Source organism: Epinephelus moara, chromosome 21 (genome assembly GCF_006386435.1).
Source record: "Epinephelus moara isolate mb chromosome 21, YSFRI_EMoa_1.0, whole genome shotgun sequence".
Taxonomy (NCBI): domain Eukaryota; kingdom Metazoa; phylum Chordata; class Actinopteri; order Perciformes; family Serranidae; genus Epinephelus; species Epinephelus moara.
The window spans coordinates 15265339-15278543 of record NC_065526.1 but is presented as its reverse complement, the minus strand read 5'-3'; the positions used below and the strand labels follow the sequence as shown (position 1 = coordinate 15278543).

Below are 13205 nucleotides of genomic sequence, written 5' to 3'. Positions count from 1 at the left end.
TGTTGCCTCTGGATTAGGACTATACAATGGGGCCCCTTGTGCAGAGGGATCCGGGCCAGAGAGAGCGACAGAGAGAGGAGAGGAGAGAAGGCAAGGAAAAAGAAATGAGACAGAAGGGGACTGAGACAAGGGAGAAAAAGAGGGCAAGAAGAAAGAGAGAAGGGGATGGATGGAGAGAAAAAAGGAGAGGGGGGAATTATACAGCTTTCAGAGGAAACTGACAGGTTGAAAACTTTTAGAGGAGGGATTTGCCGAGGAGATCCTGAGATCTTGTCACCAATAAAAGGGATTTCAGGAGGATTCAGAGGCGTGGTGCTGACAATAAACCGCAAGAAAAAACTGTCGCTGTCTTTTTAAATTTCATTTATCAAACATATTTTTTGGGGAAAATAAATAGGAAAGCAGGTCTTACTGTGGAAGTGTTGCTAATAACGTGTCTAAGAGGTGGCTCCTGGCAAATTGCTTTGTTATTCTTGTCAAAAAAAAAAAAAAAAAAAGGGTCTCCTGCAAGAAGTCGATTTTAAACTACACATCAAAATGATTAATTGCCCTGGGATGAACAGATGCTGAAATACCCTTGAATGGTGCCGGGGAGGCTGAGGCTTGCTGGATTGCAGACCTAATGTATTCATGAAGTTGCAGAAACATCATTAAGAGTATTAATTAGCTATTAGAGAGCAGAATTCAGCAGCATTAGAGATGGTTTTGTTCTTCATACCTATTTCAAATACAGGCTGAGACAAGAGGAGGAAGCACACTTCAGATATTTGTTGTGCAAAGGGTTAAACCTGACAGGAAACTTTTCTGATGTTAAAATCTACACGAGTTTAAAGGACTTTTGATGTAGGAAAAAAAATCCCTATTACCCAAATTAACACTTTTTAAATTTTGGGGTTGTTCCCCAACTGGAGGTCATTGTTTCCCCACCTTGTATTCAGCAGTGCATGGCTGGGTACAGGGGTAAGGGGAGCTGTTTTTTGGCGTTTAAGCCCTTCAGATGCGCTGGACAGCTCTAGTCGCTCTAAGGAGCTTTAGGTGGAGAGGCGCTGAGAAGAAACTCTTTCTCGCTTTAATTGCTTTAGAGACGGTCCTCACAAAGAGACAGTGGCCAGATTTACCTCCCGTTTAAGTTCTTATTTCCATTGGTTCACAAGTTAATCCTCTTTCTTTCTCAGACCTCGGAGAAAGAAAAAAAAAGGAGCCGAGTGATAGGAGCCTACCAAGGCGACAGAAACCAGAGAGGCACACGAGGTTTGTTTTTTTTGCAGGCGAGGAGAGGAGGGAGAGAGACTTTGAAGCACATGGAGAAAGTTTGAGGTGGTTGGAAATAAACAGATTTATACTAATAATAATAATAATAATAATAATAATAATGATAATGATAATAAATGAATGATAATAAAATTAGAATAGCGTTAAATTGCAATATTTTATTCATATTTGTGCATTTAACTCGACATTTAAGCAACAAACACATCGTAATCCGTCTTCAGTTACCGGAAGTCTCTATTATAACAGCGAAGGAACCACGTCATTGGTTAAGGCTGGTAGTTACAGTTAAGAGTATGTAATGTAGTGTAGTTGCTATCATATTAATTTATTTCTTGTCATTTAATTCTATAGTTTTGTATTTCAACATTTGAAAAAAAAAATCTAAAAAATTATAATTTAAAAGAAAAAACTAGAATATATGAGTTGTTTTTGGCTATTACTTTAAATACAAAAAATACAGGAGCTTTTAATTTATTTATTTAGACATAAATGACAATGCGTTTTTTTGTTTTTTTTAATAAACACAAAAAAAAAACCTCCCACCACACCTTCACTGTCCCCTCTCTCCCTCTCAATTCAGTACAATAAGCTTTACTGGCATGACATATCATGTGTTGCCAAAGCACAATAACAATTTAAGACTGAATTTAAGATTCAGAAACAGTTAACAGCAATGTGTTATTACAAATGCACAGACTTAGACTTTGTTTGTGGAGCAGGGACATTTAACTGGTGATTGTTTTCTGTTAGTTTGCTAATTATAGTTTCATGTTTTCCAAATTACAAGAAAAGGTGACCTATATAATATGATTCATACACTGTAATGAACTTCATCCATGGTAACAGCATTGTTTTCTGGGGAACTATCCATTTAATGCACATGTTATGTGTGTAAGGAAACATACAGATGTGACTGTATGATGTAAATACTTGGTCTTGGAGCATCATCAGATAATCAGAGCAAAATTTAAATCATGAAAAAGTATATATCTTATTTATTGTATTATGAGGAGCTGTCTTGTTTGTCTGTGTCAGTGTTTTAGTCCAGTCCTGTTATTTTGTTCAGTGTTGTGAGTTGATTTTGTGCACTGTCAAGTCAAGTTGCTGTGGACCTCAGGAGGAGGCAGCTAATGATATCTTAATAAACTAAACTAAACATGAATTTTAAAGGAGAAAAAAACATTACTTGAAGGAGTAAATAAAAAGGGCAGAGTGTGATCTATGATGAGATGAACCATATGTTGTGTTGGTTGTCTCTCAGGCTGTGATGTGCATTGTGCATCTGTGGCACTGACACTGTTGTCTCCAAGCAGATGTTGCATTTTAGTCTGGTCAGAGAGAAATTCTTGGAGTTTACATTTAACTTTTGTAAAGAACTTTGCTCTGGTGTCTTAATATGTGCTGCACTGTAGCATGAAATGTTGCTCTGTCTCAACCTGTCTCTGAGGACACAGCTGACACAGCCTGCTTGTGTCTGCCAGTCTCTGTATGTCCAAGCTGTGATCACTGAGTCTGTATCTGTCTCAGTTTCTGATCCGTCACAGCGGTCAGACACACATAACTTTCAACTTTATTAATAATGTCCACAAACCACTGATTGTCTATAAAAGGTGCGTTTGGGTGCACTTGTGTTTTCATGCGTCAAAACGCACGGACACAAATATTCTCTCCTCCATGAAATCTTTTGTCTCCTGTTCAGACTGAGAAACATGGTCAGAGATAAAACTGCGTTATAGGCCAAGCACTTTCCCAAAAGAATCTCCCCAACAAAAATATGCAAGCTTTACATTAAAAGGCTACTTTGCGCTGCCCTTAATTCCCTACCTAAACGGTTTTGCTCCGGGAGAAGAAATCTTCTCTAAAAACCCTTCAAGAAGAGAAGGGCATTATTGCCCTAATCCTCTTACCCGCAGTCATTTTAAGACAGGGGTTTTTGGAGGCTGAGATGGCGTCTTGTCTTCCCTATCCCATCCCAAATCCTTCCAGGCCGGGAGAGAGTCTAAAGGCAGCACCCTGGCATCTATTAGCCATCTCTGTCTCTAAAGTCTCTCTCTGCTCCAGTGGCATGGAGGGGGAGAAAGCCGAAAAGCAAACAGACTAAAGGTTGGTTGCTTTTCAACACGAAAACTAAGGAAAGGATTCATGATCCAAGTGCATAGTAGGTTAAAAAATATAAATAAAATAATTTAAATGAGACTGACAAAGTGTCGTTTAACTAGGCCTATGTTTACCTGATTTTATTGTATAATTTATATTAAAGAAAAATGCCTTGACGTGAAAGTTTAAAGTCAAAGTTTGTGTTTAAGGAAAAACCTTACAAGAATTATTTATTATATTACAGCAAATTTGCAAATAAATAAAATTAATTTAATATCTGCACTTTTTCGGCGATTAAAAAGCTTAAATTTTCACATTGAGGGAGTGTTCATAAATTCTCATAATTAAAACAACCCCGTGTAGACAGACACGGAGGGATTCAGCGGACATAATGTGCTTAAATTGATCATATTTGAAAAATAACTCCAGGAGTCACAGTCCGCCGCTGGACTCAGCTTCCCTGATTTGCTTGATTGACAGCCCGGAGAACCAATAGGAAGCCAGCGTGACCCCCGCGAGGCTCTCCTTAAATCCCTCCGCCGGGCTCTCGCGCACCAGCAGATGGCGGCTTCCCACTTCTGCGCGAGACGCGGCGAGTACAGACACCGAGAGGAGGAGCAGGTGGAGCGCGAGCGGACGGAGTTGAAGTGAAGCAACAGACTGAGCGGAGGAGTTTAATATCGGCCCGAGTTGGTGCCTCAGTGTCGGACAAAAGGACGAAGAAGAGTGGGTGTTAAAAAACTACACACAGCAACCGGAAAGGAAGAAGAAGAAGAAGAAGCTCGGATACTCGGTGCTGACGGAAAACAACTGTCTACACAAGAGGTACGAAGTTTTCTCCATCTTGAATAACGTCTTTTAAAAACAGTGCTCGTGTTCATATTTGCATTTTTATAACTCAGTCGTTAAAGTAAACCAAGCTAAACTGACGCTGCCTCTAAAACGGGATGAATTTTATATATTTAAGTGGAAAAAATCATATGTTTTTATTTTTTATTTAAATTTAATACATGAGTTTTTTATTCAGCTATTTTGTTAAACCCATAGCCTATTTAACCAGGTGTGTTCCGGTCTCTTTTACAAGGGACACCTGGCCGAGACAGCAGCACACAAAAAGTTACAGCCAAACAACCACATAATAAAAAGAATACAAAATATATAGCTATAGTAACGAAAGTGACGCAATGATGAAAAGTAATGTGACGAAAGCAGTTCCTTTATTGGAAATGTATTTATTATGATAAATCTAATATTTTAAAGTGTCAGTGTGCAGCCTAAAATCCAACTTCCGGAAGTTAGAGCTAAAATCCACAATGATTTCATTACAAATAATACAAAAAAATAAAATAATTAAAAATAAAAAGCCTGACAGCTGCGTTTTTACGCACAAGACCAATATGACATACCCAAAATAAAAGGCAATCCTTTTGGTTACGCGCATGATCCTGCTCCTTTCTTTCAGGGTTTAAAAATCTGAATATAAAGTGACACAAATATACAGATGCACACTAAAGAAATTTATGTTCATCTCATTTTTTTTTCTCAGAATTTTACGGTTATGTCTTGTCTGCTTTCTTGTTACAAAATCAAAAAATAATGTAGTAGTAGTGTACTTCCTCTGAAATGCTTTAATAGACAATAAAATAGACACTGAAATATAATTTAATTCCAATATAATAATTACTTCCTTATAATAACAGCGAGGAGAAACTGAGAGCCATGCTCCCTCTAACCCTCTGACAGTTGACACTGTGACACAGCAAAGAGCAGCTTGTCAGGTCGACTCATGCCCCTGAGGGCTGTTAGCAAATAACATTTTTCCTAATTTAGTCGGATCAAAGAGTTGCACTGTACACGCCAATTTACATAATGACGGTTTGATAATCGAAGCAGTGAGCAGAGGGCTGCCAGGAGGGCCCAGCGCCTGGAGCACACAGAGGCTTATGAATGACAATAACAGCACTGACAGGCTCACGGTGATGAGCTATTGTGCTGGATTTGATATGGGCAGGAGGATACAGGCTATAACCAGAGATGTGGTGGGGAATATGAGAGGTGGGGGGAGAGTTAAAAAGTTTGAGATGAGATTATGCATTGTGCAGAAAGTGAGATTAAAATTAATGGCAGCTTTCCTCAGTGTTTGCAGGTGTGAACAAATAAAAATTATTTATAGATACATGGTGCATTTATTTCCCTTGTATTTTGTGTGATTTGAGGCAAAATGTGCAGCTTCATTTTCAGAGAAAACAGAAAAGCAGTTGAGAGAAAAAAAAAATCGTTGGCCTATTACTAGAACACACACGCACGTCCACTTGGCCACGCGGGCACGCACACGCGGGAACTCCAACCCGCAGCTACCCACCGGAGTCCCACTGTACGTCCGTCCGTGTCAGCGTTGATGATAAATGGAGGGCCTCGCAGTCGAAACCTATTTGCACTTCCATTAGACGGGGAGCCAAATGGGGATCAACATGCATATTTTTACCCGCGGAGAGGCCATACATCTCAGCCAAAACGTTGCCCCGGGGCGATGGGATAAGAGGCCGCCAGAGAGGGGACGGGGAGGGGAGGGGGAGCCGGGGAGAGACGGGAGGGAGGGTGGAGGGTGTAGGGGTGGGGGGGCCCATTCAACTCAAATACTTGGGGGAGTAAAGTAAATGTTTAGCGAAGCACCTTCTGTCCCAGCGAATTAAACTATTCCCCACTGCCCTCTGATCACATTCATCAGCCGCCGCAGCCACTTAATAGGCTGGGAATGGGCACTGCGGGCATCACACACACACACACACACGCACGCACACGCGCGCGCGCTCAAGAACACACACTCACACACACTGAAAAGCTGAGAAATGGGTAGAGGAAAAAAAATGCCTTTTACAAGATCGACCACCCAGTCTTTTCTGTCTTATAATACAACAGCCTAATGGGCCTGTTATTATTATTATTACTAATATTAAGTTATTTATTTTATTGATTTATGCTGAAACTCAATGCTTTAAACTGACATTTAATTTGCAAGAATGATCAGGTCTTAATCAAAAGATGAGGCTGCCTAAAAGAGTGTGACATTTGTTAAATTAACGTCAATTAATTCTCAAATTTCAACTAATATAATTCATTATTTAGGTGTAGATTTCGTGGGAGGACGCAGGGGACGTGTCCTCCTTAATATTTAGAACATGTCCATTTGTCCTCCCCCAATAAAACAATCATTTTGACAAACTTAAAGGCATTTACACCATGAATTAATGCAGACAAGGCACATATAAGTGCATTAAAAAATCACCAGAACGCCGGAAATATGTGTCTGTGAATAAAATAAATAAATAAATAAAATTAGAAAAAATCTTTTTATGTTGAAATAAAACATGGATCATTTTAAACAATTTTTACAATATAATACACTGGAATTACTTCACAAATGTTGATTTATTATTAAATTCCTGCCATTTAAAAGGCCTCTACAATTAGTGAAATAGCAAAATTAAATAAAAGAAAAACTAAATAATTAAAATGATAACCTGGAAGTTTTGTCAGAAATATTTGAAAAATATCTGTAGGCTTATAGGTCCAATAACTTGCCCAGTTTCCTGGACACTGTACCTGTCACACAGGAAAAGATTTATATCTTCTCCCTGTGGTCTCTCTAGTTATAATAACTGTTTGGGCCTCAGAGATATTCCCTCCTGTCAGCCTCCTCCGTACTAATACATATCTAATCGTGTCCTGCAGCGCTTCATCTATGAAAATCTCGGTCGTGAAGGAGAACTACAAAATAGAGTTTGGGAATTTGCTCCCATGTGAAACACTCTAACATGGTCTGCTTTACTGCAAGAGTCTGTGTGTGTCATTACAACCTGCAAGTATCTAAATGTTAATTATAAATGAGGCAAAATTACAAGAAATAAATGCTTTGCTTTGCTGTTAAAATCAGTTTTACAGGAGTGGAAAAAGTCAGCCACTAAAAATTGAACAGCATTTCAGTAATCATAGCCTATTAGAAAATAATCCCGCTATCCGGTTGCAGGTTTTGCCACCGAGACCCGGAACAAATCTCCTTATTTCATTTTCCAACACATTTCACCAACGCCTTGATCTATCACAGCAACGTTTTCAATGGGGATTTGGCTTCTCCGGGATCACAGAAAACGACGTGAATAAATTCATGAATAAGGCATCCGTCACGGTTCATTATGGGAACGAGTGATAATTACCCCAATTAAAAGTCTTTTGTATAATTAATGGATTGAACAGGGCGATAATTGGATGTTAATGGATAACACTTTTGTCTGAGTGCGCACATTAAGATCTATTGGCCCTTGAGCGCGAGGACCTACTGTCCTTTACTCATAAAAAGCTCCTGTGTGTTTGTGCATGATTTTATTCCTCTTATTAAAGCGGAGGGTTGGTTTGAGATGCGTGTCCATCTGCAGCCGCGCGCCCTTAATGTCCAAATGTCCTTGAGTGAAATCCTTCATCATCATCCTCATCACATCCTGTCTCCGTTCCGCAGGTAGCGACCTCTCACCATGCAGCACTACGGGGTGAACGGCTACTCTCTGCACGCCATGAACTCCCTCAGCGCCATGTACAACCTGCACCAGCAGGCCGCGCAACAGGCGCAGCACGCGCCCGACTACCGGCCGTCCGTGCACGCGCTCACACTGGCAGAGAGACTGGCTGGTAATTGAGTGCACGCTCACACACACACACACACACACACTCCGGTGCGCAGGCTGTTACCCTGCCTCCAAACTATTAACTGATTTTTTATTATGCAATTAAGTAAAAGTGACATCATTTATGATTTTTTTTATTCATTTATGAAATAATAATAATAAAAGCTGCATAAACTTGAATATAAATTGCTCATGGTCCCATCACGCCCAGTATAATAAACTCCCCGTGTGTTTCCTTTCCAACGGCTGCGCATTTCAAGACATCATCCTGGAGGCTCGCTACGGCTCTCAGCACCGCAAACAGCGCCGCAGCCGCACGGCCTTCACGGCGCAGCAGCTGGAGGCGCTGGAGAAGACTTTCCAGAAGACACACTACCCGGATGTGGTGATGAGGGAGCGGCTGGCCATGTGCACCAACCTGCCCGAGGCCCGTGTGCAGGTACGGCAGGAGATTAGAGGGGCTTTTAATGCTTAATTATAGTTGTGTTATGTCTGTGATTTTAATGCAGGCTCTTGTATCTTATGGGTACTTTATGTTTTTGTGTAGCACCAAACTACAATCTATTATTTTATATTCAGACATGGCACAGCAAATTTCGTTGTACTTCTTCTGCAATGACAATACAGTCTAAGAGCTGTAGGTTTGGTTTCAACATTGGAGGGGGGATGTTACATATGAAACAGGGGGGTTGGGGGTCCTCACAAATTTCCTGCAATCTGGTGAATTTTTATTCAGCAATTTGTGCCTTTTTGAATCCATTGAAAGCATCTTTATCTTTAAATTTGTCAAAATGAAAAGTCCTCTACTACTTTCATGTACTTTTATTTATTTTTATTTATTCAAGCTTGTCCGGAAGAAACATAGAACAAAAATACGCTACAGAATAAAAATGTACAGCTCTAAAACAAGCAATATAAAACACAAAATGAGAGTACTACAAAGACAAGCCTAAAAGTATGTTGATGTACGCTAGAAGAGAACCATTAAAACGCAAAAAAGGGCAACTACACATGATCACAAAGACCAGATAAGACACACTGTGACACTGGCATATATGATTATGTACAGGAGAGCTTTAAACCGGCCGAGAGGAACCAATGAGTGCGACTTTGAGTCCATCTGCACAAGAGTCCACATATAAGGAGCTACATACATAAATGCTTCATAAATACTTATAGGAGGCAGATGGACATGTCCCCTGTGTCCCCCCTGAAATCTACACCTATTTCGCCCTAAATTTAAGGAGGTGGACTCCCCAATTCTTTTGGGATAGGACCTCCTTTTTTGTTGACTGTAAATAAGTGTCACCCTCTTTTCTTGATTGCTGGTGTTCCCCAGTTCTTCAGGGCTACAACATTTGCTTCTTCTTCTTAGTTTAATTTTTAACAACATGGCAAGACAGCACTAACACATCCCAAATCAGGGGTACAGCAACTGCTCATCACTGTCAAGCATGAGGCACTCACTACTCTCTCTGAGTATCACTCATACCTGTCCCAACAAAACAAGGGCAGGTAGGAACCAATGAGCTCAAAACCAAGGGAACACAATGACTAAACACCGCACATGAAAATACAAATAGAACAATATACAGTGCTGTAAATGACAATGAAATAATAATTTACCAGTAACTCAATAATACTGAATCTATTACTGCTTAAGTATAAATAATGTACCCATTGATAAGTAACCCAAAATATGTGTGCAGTAATTATGGCTACATAAGTAATAAAATGAATCAAAAAAGTAGAAAAAGAAAAAGCTGAACTGGGCCTTTGTTATACTTGTTATATTGTTCTTATCCTTTGTTTTTAACTCTTTTATTTATGCAGATTTATTTATTGTCTGTAATTCTTGTGCTTGATCTATATGTCAGCTGCTGGACACCCGAATTTCCCTGAGGGGATGAATGAAGTATCGTCAATCTATAAATCTATCTTTAAGTTCCTAATGTAATTCTTCTTCTTCCCTCCTCTGCCTTCAGGTTTGGTTCAAGAACCGCAGAGCCAAGTTCCGCAAGAAGCAGCGCAGCCTCCAGAAGGAGCAGCTTCAGAAGCAGAAGGAGGCGTCAGGGGAAGGAGGGAGCGAGAAAGAGGATGCACCTCCCTCCACAACTATCCTCCCCGACACCCAGCTCCCTCCTTCATCCTCTTCTTCCTCCTCCTCTTCTCTGGAGACGGAGGGTCCTGTAGTCCGTCCCATACCGCTGGACATGGAGCTGAATGTAACATCAGCGGAACACTCTGGCAGCGAGTCGGCAACAGAGGACAACGCCACAGATAAGGAGGACGAGAGTAAATCTCAGAGGGAGGAGATGAAGTGTGAGAGAGCGGTGACTCCTGAGGACGTCTCACCAGTGTGCAAAAGACTCAGCCCCAAACCAGGTGAGAACAGGATACTTGATTTCTTATTTTATCCTCAGCATCCTTCATCTACAGCACTGACATCATCAGCTGATGATTAAACTGTCTTTATCCCCTCTTCTCTCCGTCCAGACTCTCCCCTGGTCTCTCCGTCCGTGACCCCCTCCTCCTCCAGCAGCGGCCTGGCCAGCAGTGCTCCTCTCTCTCAGAGCCACTCCTACTCTTCCTCCCCTCTCAGCCTGTTCCGTCTGCAGGAGCAGTTCCGCCAGCACATGGCCGCCACCAACAACCTGGTGCACTACCCTGCCTTCGACCTCTCCGCCCCATCTTCACTCCCCTACCTGGGGATGAATGTTAACATGCCCCCCGCGCCGCTGGGCTCTCTGCCCTGCCAGTCTTACTACCAGTCCCTGTCCCATCACGCCCAGCAGGTGTGGAACAGCCCGCTGTTGCAGGCGTCCGCTGCGGGCGGCCTCACCAGCCACAACAGCAAGACCACCAGCATCGAGAACCTCCGTCTGAGGGCCAAACAGCACGCCGCCTCGCTGGGACTGGACACAATGTCTAACTGAGAATCAGATTCGGAGGACGATAGGCCGGAGCCTCGGCCTACACATCATCACATCCCACTGCGTTTCTGTGTGACTGTGATAGTTCTTTAGGAGCAGGACATGCAGAGATGTCCAAAAATAAAACATGCCAACATGCACTGGACCTACAGAACTCCATTTAACAGCTTCTCAAGGCAGACCATACGTCAACAGCTGGTCTGACTTCTTTTCGCTTCCATTGCAGCTCAAGGTCCAAAACCTTGTGAAGAGAGAACCAATAAGACGCTGAACATTGCTATGCGACGGATTAACTGAATGTCCCGACTCAGAGGACAGTGAACATATTCCTGACTCATGATGATGTTCCCAACAGACACATAATACTGGACCTTCCAAACATCTGAAATAATCCATTCAATAATCACAGACAGTGACGTACACAGCTGATGATGGATGCACTCGGTTTAAAAAAGACAATGCAAACAATGTTTACAAGAATAATGTGAATAAATGAGGCACTTTTGGACGGATTAGGCTCGCTGGCCAGGAGGGAAAAGGTATCGCTCTTGCAGCAAAGCGACCATTTCTGTCACAGGACCATTGACATTTCAATTAAGCAGCGTGGTTATATGTACATAGCATGTACTACATAACAGCACATAAATAAAAATAAACTTCAAGCCATGTTGTCCTCAACAGCATAATTAAAAGTGACTAATTTACCAGTTTAATGGCCAGTAATGTGCCACTTTGTACAGAGGCTGGCTTGATAATGAGAAAATGATTTCAGTGACTAAATTTGCAAAGCTTTTAATTACATTTTGCCCTGGGCTGAGGGAGCTGGGGCAAATGCAATTATGAACATGCATACCATTTAAGACCGCCTTTAGAAATTCAAAAAAGGTCTGTGCGCTAATACGGTCAATTAAGGTAGCAGTAAGATTGACATCACTTTAGTTGATCAATTTCCTTTGAATGCAAAATGATATGGTAAACAAATTTGGATAAATGTCCTGACCCATATTTTGTCAGCAGTTATTCTCGCCTTAATATTCTCTTGAGGAAACATGCCGCTTGTCAGTGAAAGTCAGACCGTCTCTTAGCACTTGATGAGGAGAATCACACACACGATGTTTTCCGTTAATGTGTTCTGGAAGCTAATGTCTTCATATGAAAAAAAATGCACATTATTTTAATATGTAAAATACAAAAAAGTCTATCTATTAATGTTTACTGGTAAGGTAATTGTAAAGTTCCTATTATGTTGTATAATTGATAATGGACTCTGTCTCAGATGAAATTCCTTTTAGCTGTCAGATTGTAAGATTGTATTTGCTGAGCTCACCGGCAGCACCTGTCTACCCCTCCTCTCTCGGTTGTCTGTGTAACGATCCTGGGTTGAATTTTAAATGTGTTCAGTTTCTTTTCTGGATTTGGCTTAAAAGGAGCGATCGAACAAACTGCTGGAAAACTGTCAGCGTCAGTATCCAGACAGAAACGTCAAAGAAAGTGAACAGATTTGAGTCGACTGACCCGAGTCCTCTGTGTACTGCTGTCTTGACTCTATTTGAGTTCTGTTGTTGCTATTATTCTAATGCTGACCCCTACTGTGTCTGTCAAACTACTTGGTCCAGTGGTAGATAGATTTATAATGGTGGAGGAGAGAGTGAGTGGACCATCAGCAGTGTTGTTTCCTTTACTCCTCCCTAACGATGTAGACTTGAACTAGTGTTGTTGTAAAATAATCACAAATAAAAACATTGCTTGGAGATCTTTATAATGACGACTATCTGTGCTGCGTATTTACACAGTATGAAGGTGGTAAGGGCCAAACACTGACACGGGCGGTGTGTTACAGTTAAAATATGCAACAGAAATGTCAAAAAAGTGCATGAATTTAGAAATATTAACCGGAATGCTTTACGATCATGTGTTTTAATTATGTTTTAATGATGTTTTTTATCTGACTGTGAGTATACAAACTATAAAACCTTTTGACAAAAAGAACTCTCAAGGAACAAATTTGGTTTAAACTCCTATGGCAAAAGTAAAATATACATAAAAGCAAGTAAAATATTACAGAGGCATGACGCATTCGCTCGGAAAAAAAAAAATGCTGTTTTTCTGAATTAATAAGATTATTGTCTCAGAACTGTGAGAAAAGTTTTCTGAATTCATGAGATAATACTATAGATAATAAAAAAAATATAAAAATAAATACAAAAAATATATAAATAAATAA

At 40.7% G+C, this 13205-nt stretch overlaps 1 protein-coding gene across 1 annotated transcript; it reads left to right on the top strand.

The window, feature by feature from the left end:
- Positions 1 to 3931: 3931 nt before the first annotated feature.
- Positions 3932 to 12886, top strand: dmbx1a (diencephalon/mesencephalon homeobox 1a). The gene is made up of 5 exons (XM_050074706.1): positions 3932 to 4194; positions 7883 to 8052; positions 8309 to 8487; positions 10034 to 10433; positions 10545 to 12886. The coding sequence occupies exons 2-5, from the start codon at positions 7899 to 7901 to the stop codon at positions 10982 to 10984; spliced, it is 1173 nt and encodes a 390-aa protein (XP_049930663.1). The 5' UTR covers positions 3932 to 4194; positions 7883 to 7898; the 3' UTR covers positions 10985 to 12886.
- Positions 12887 to 13205: the final 319 nt, after the last annotated feature.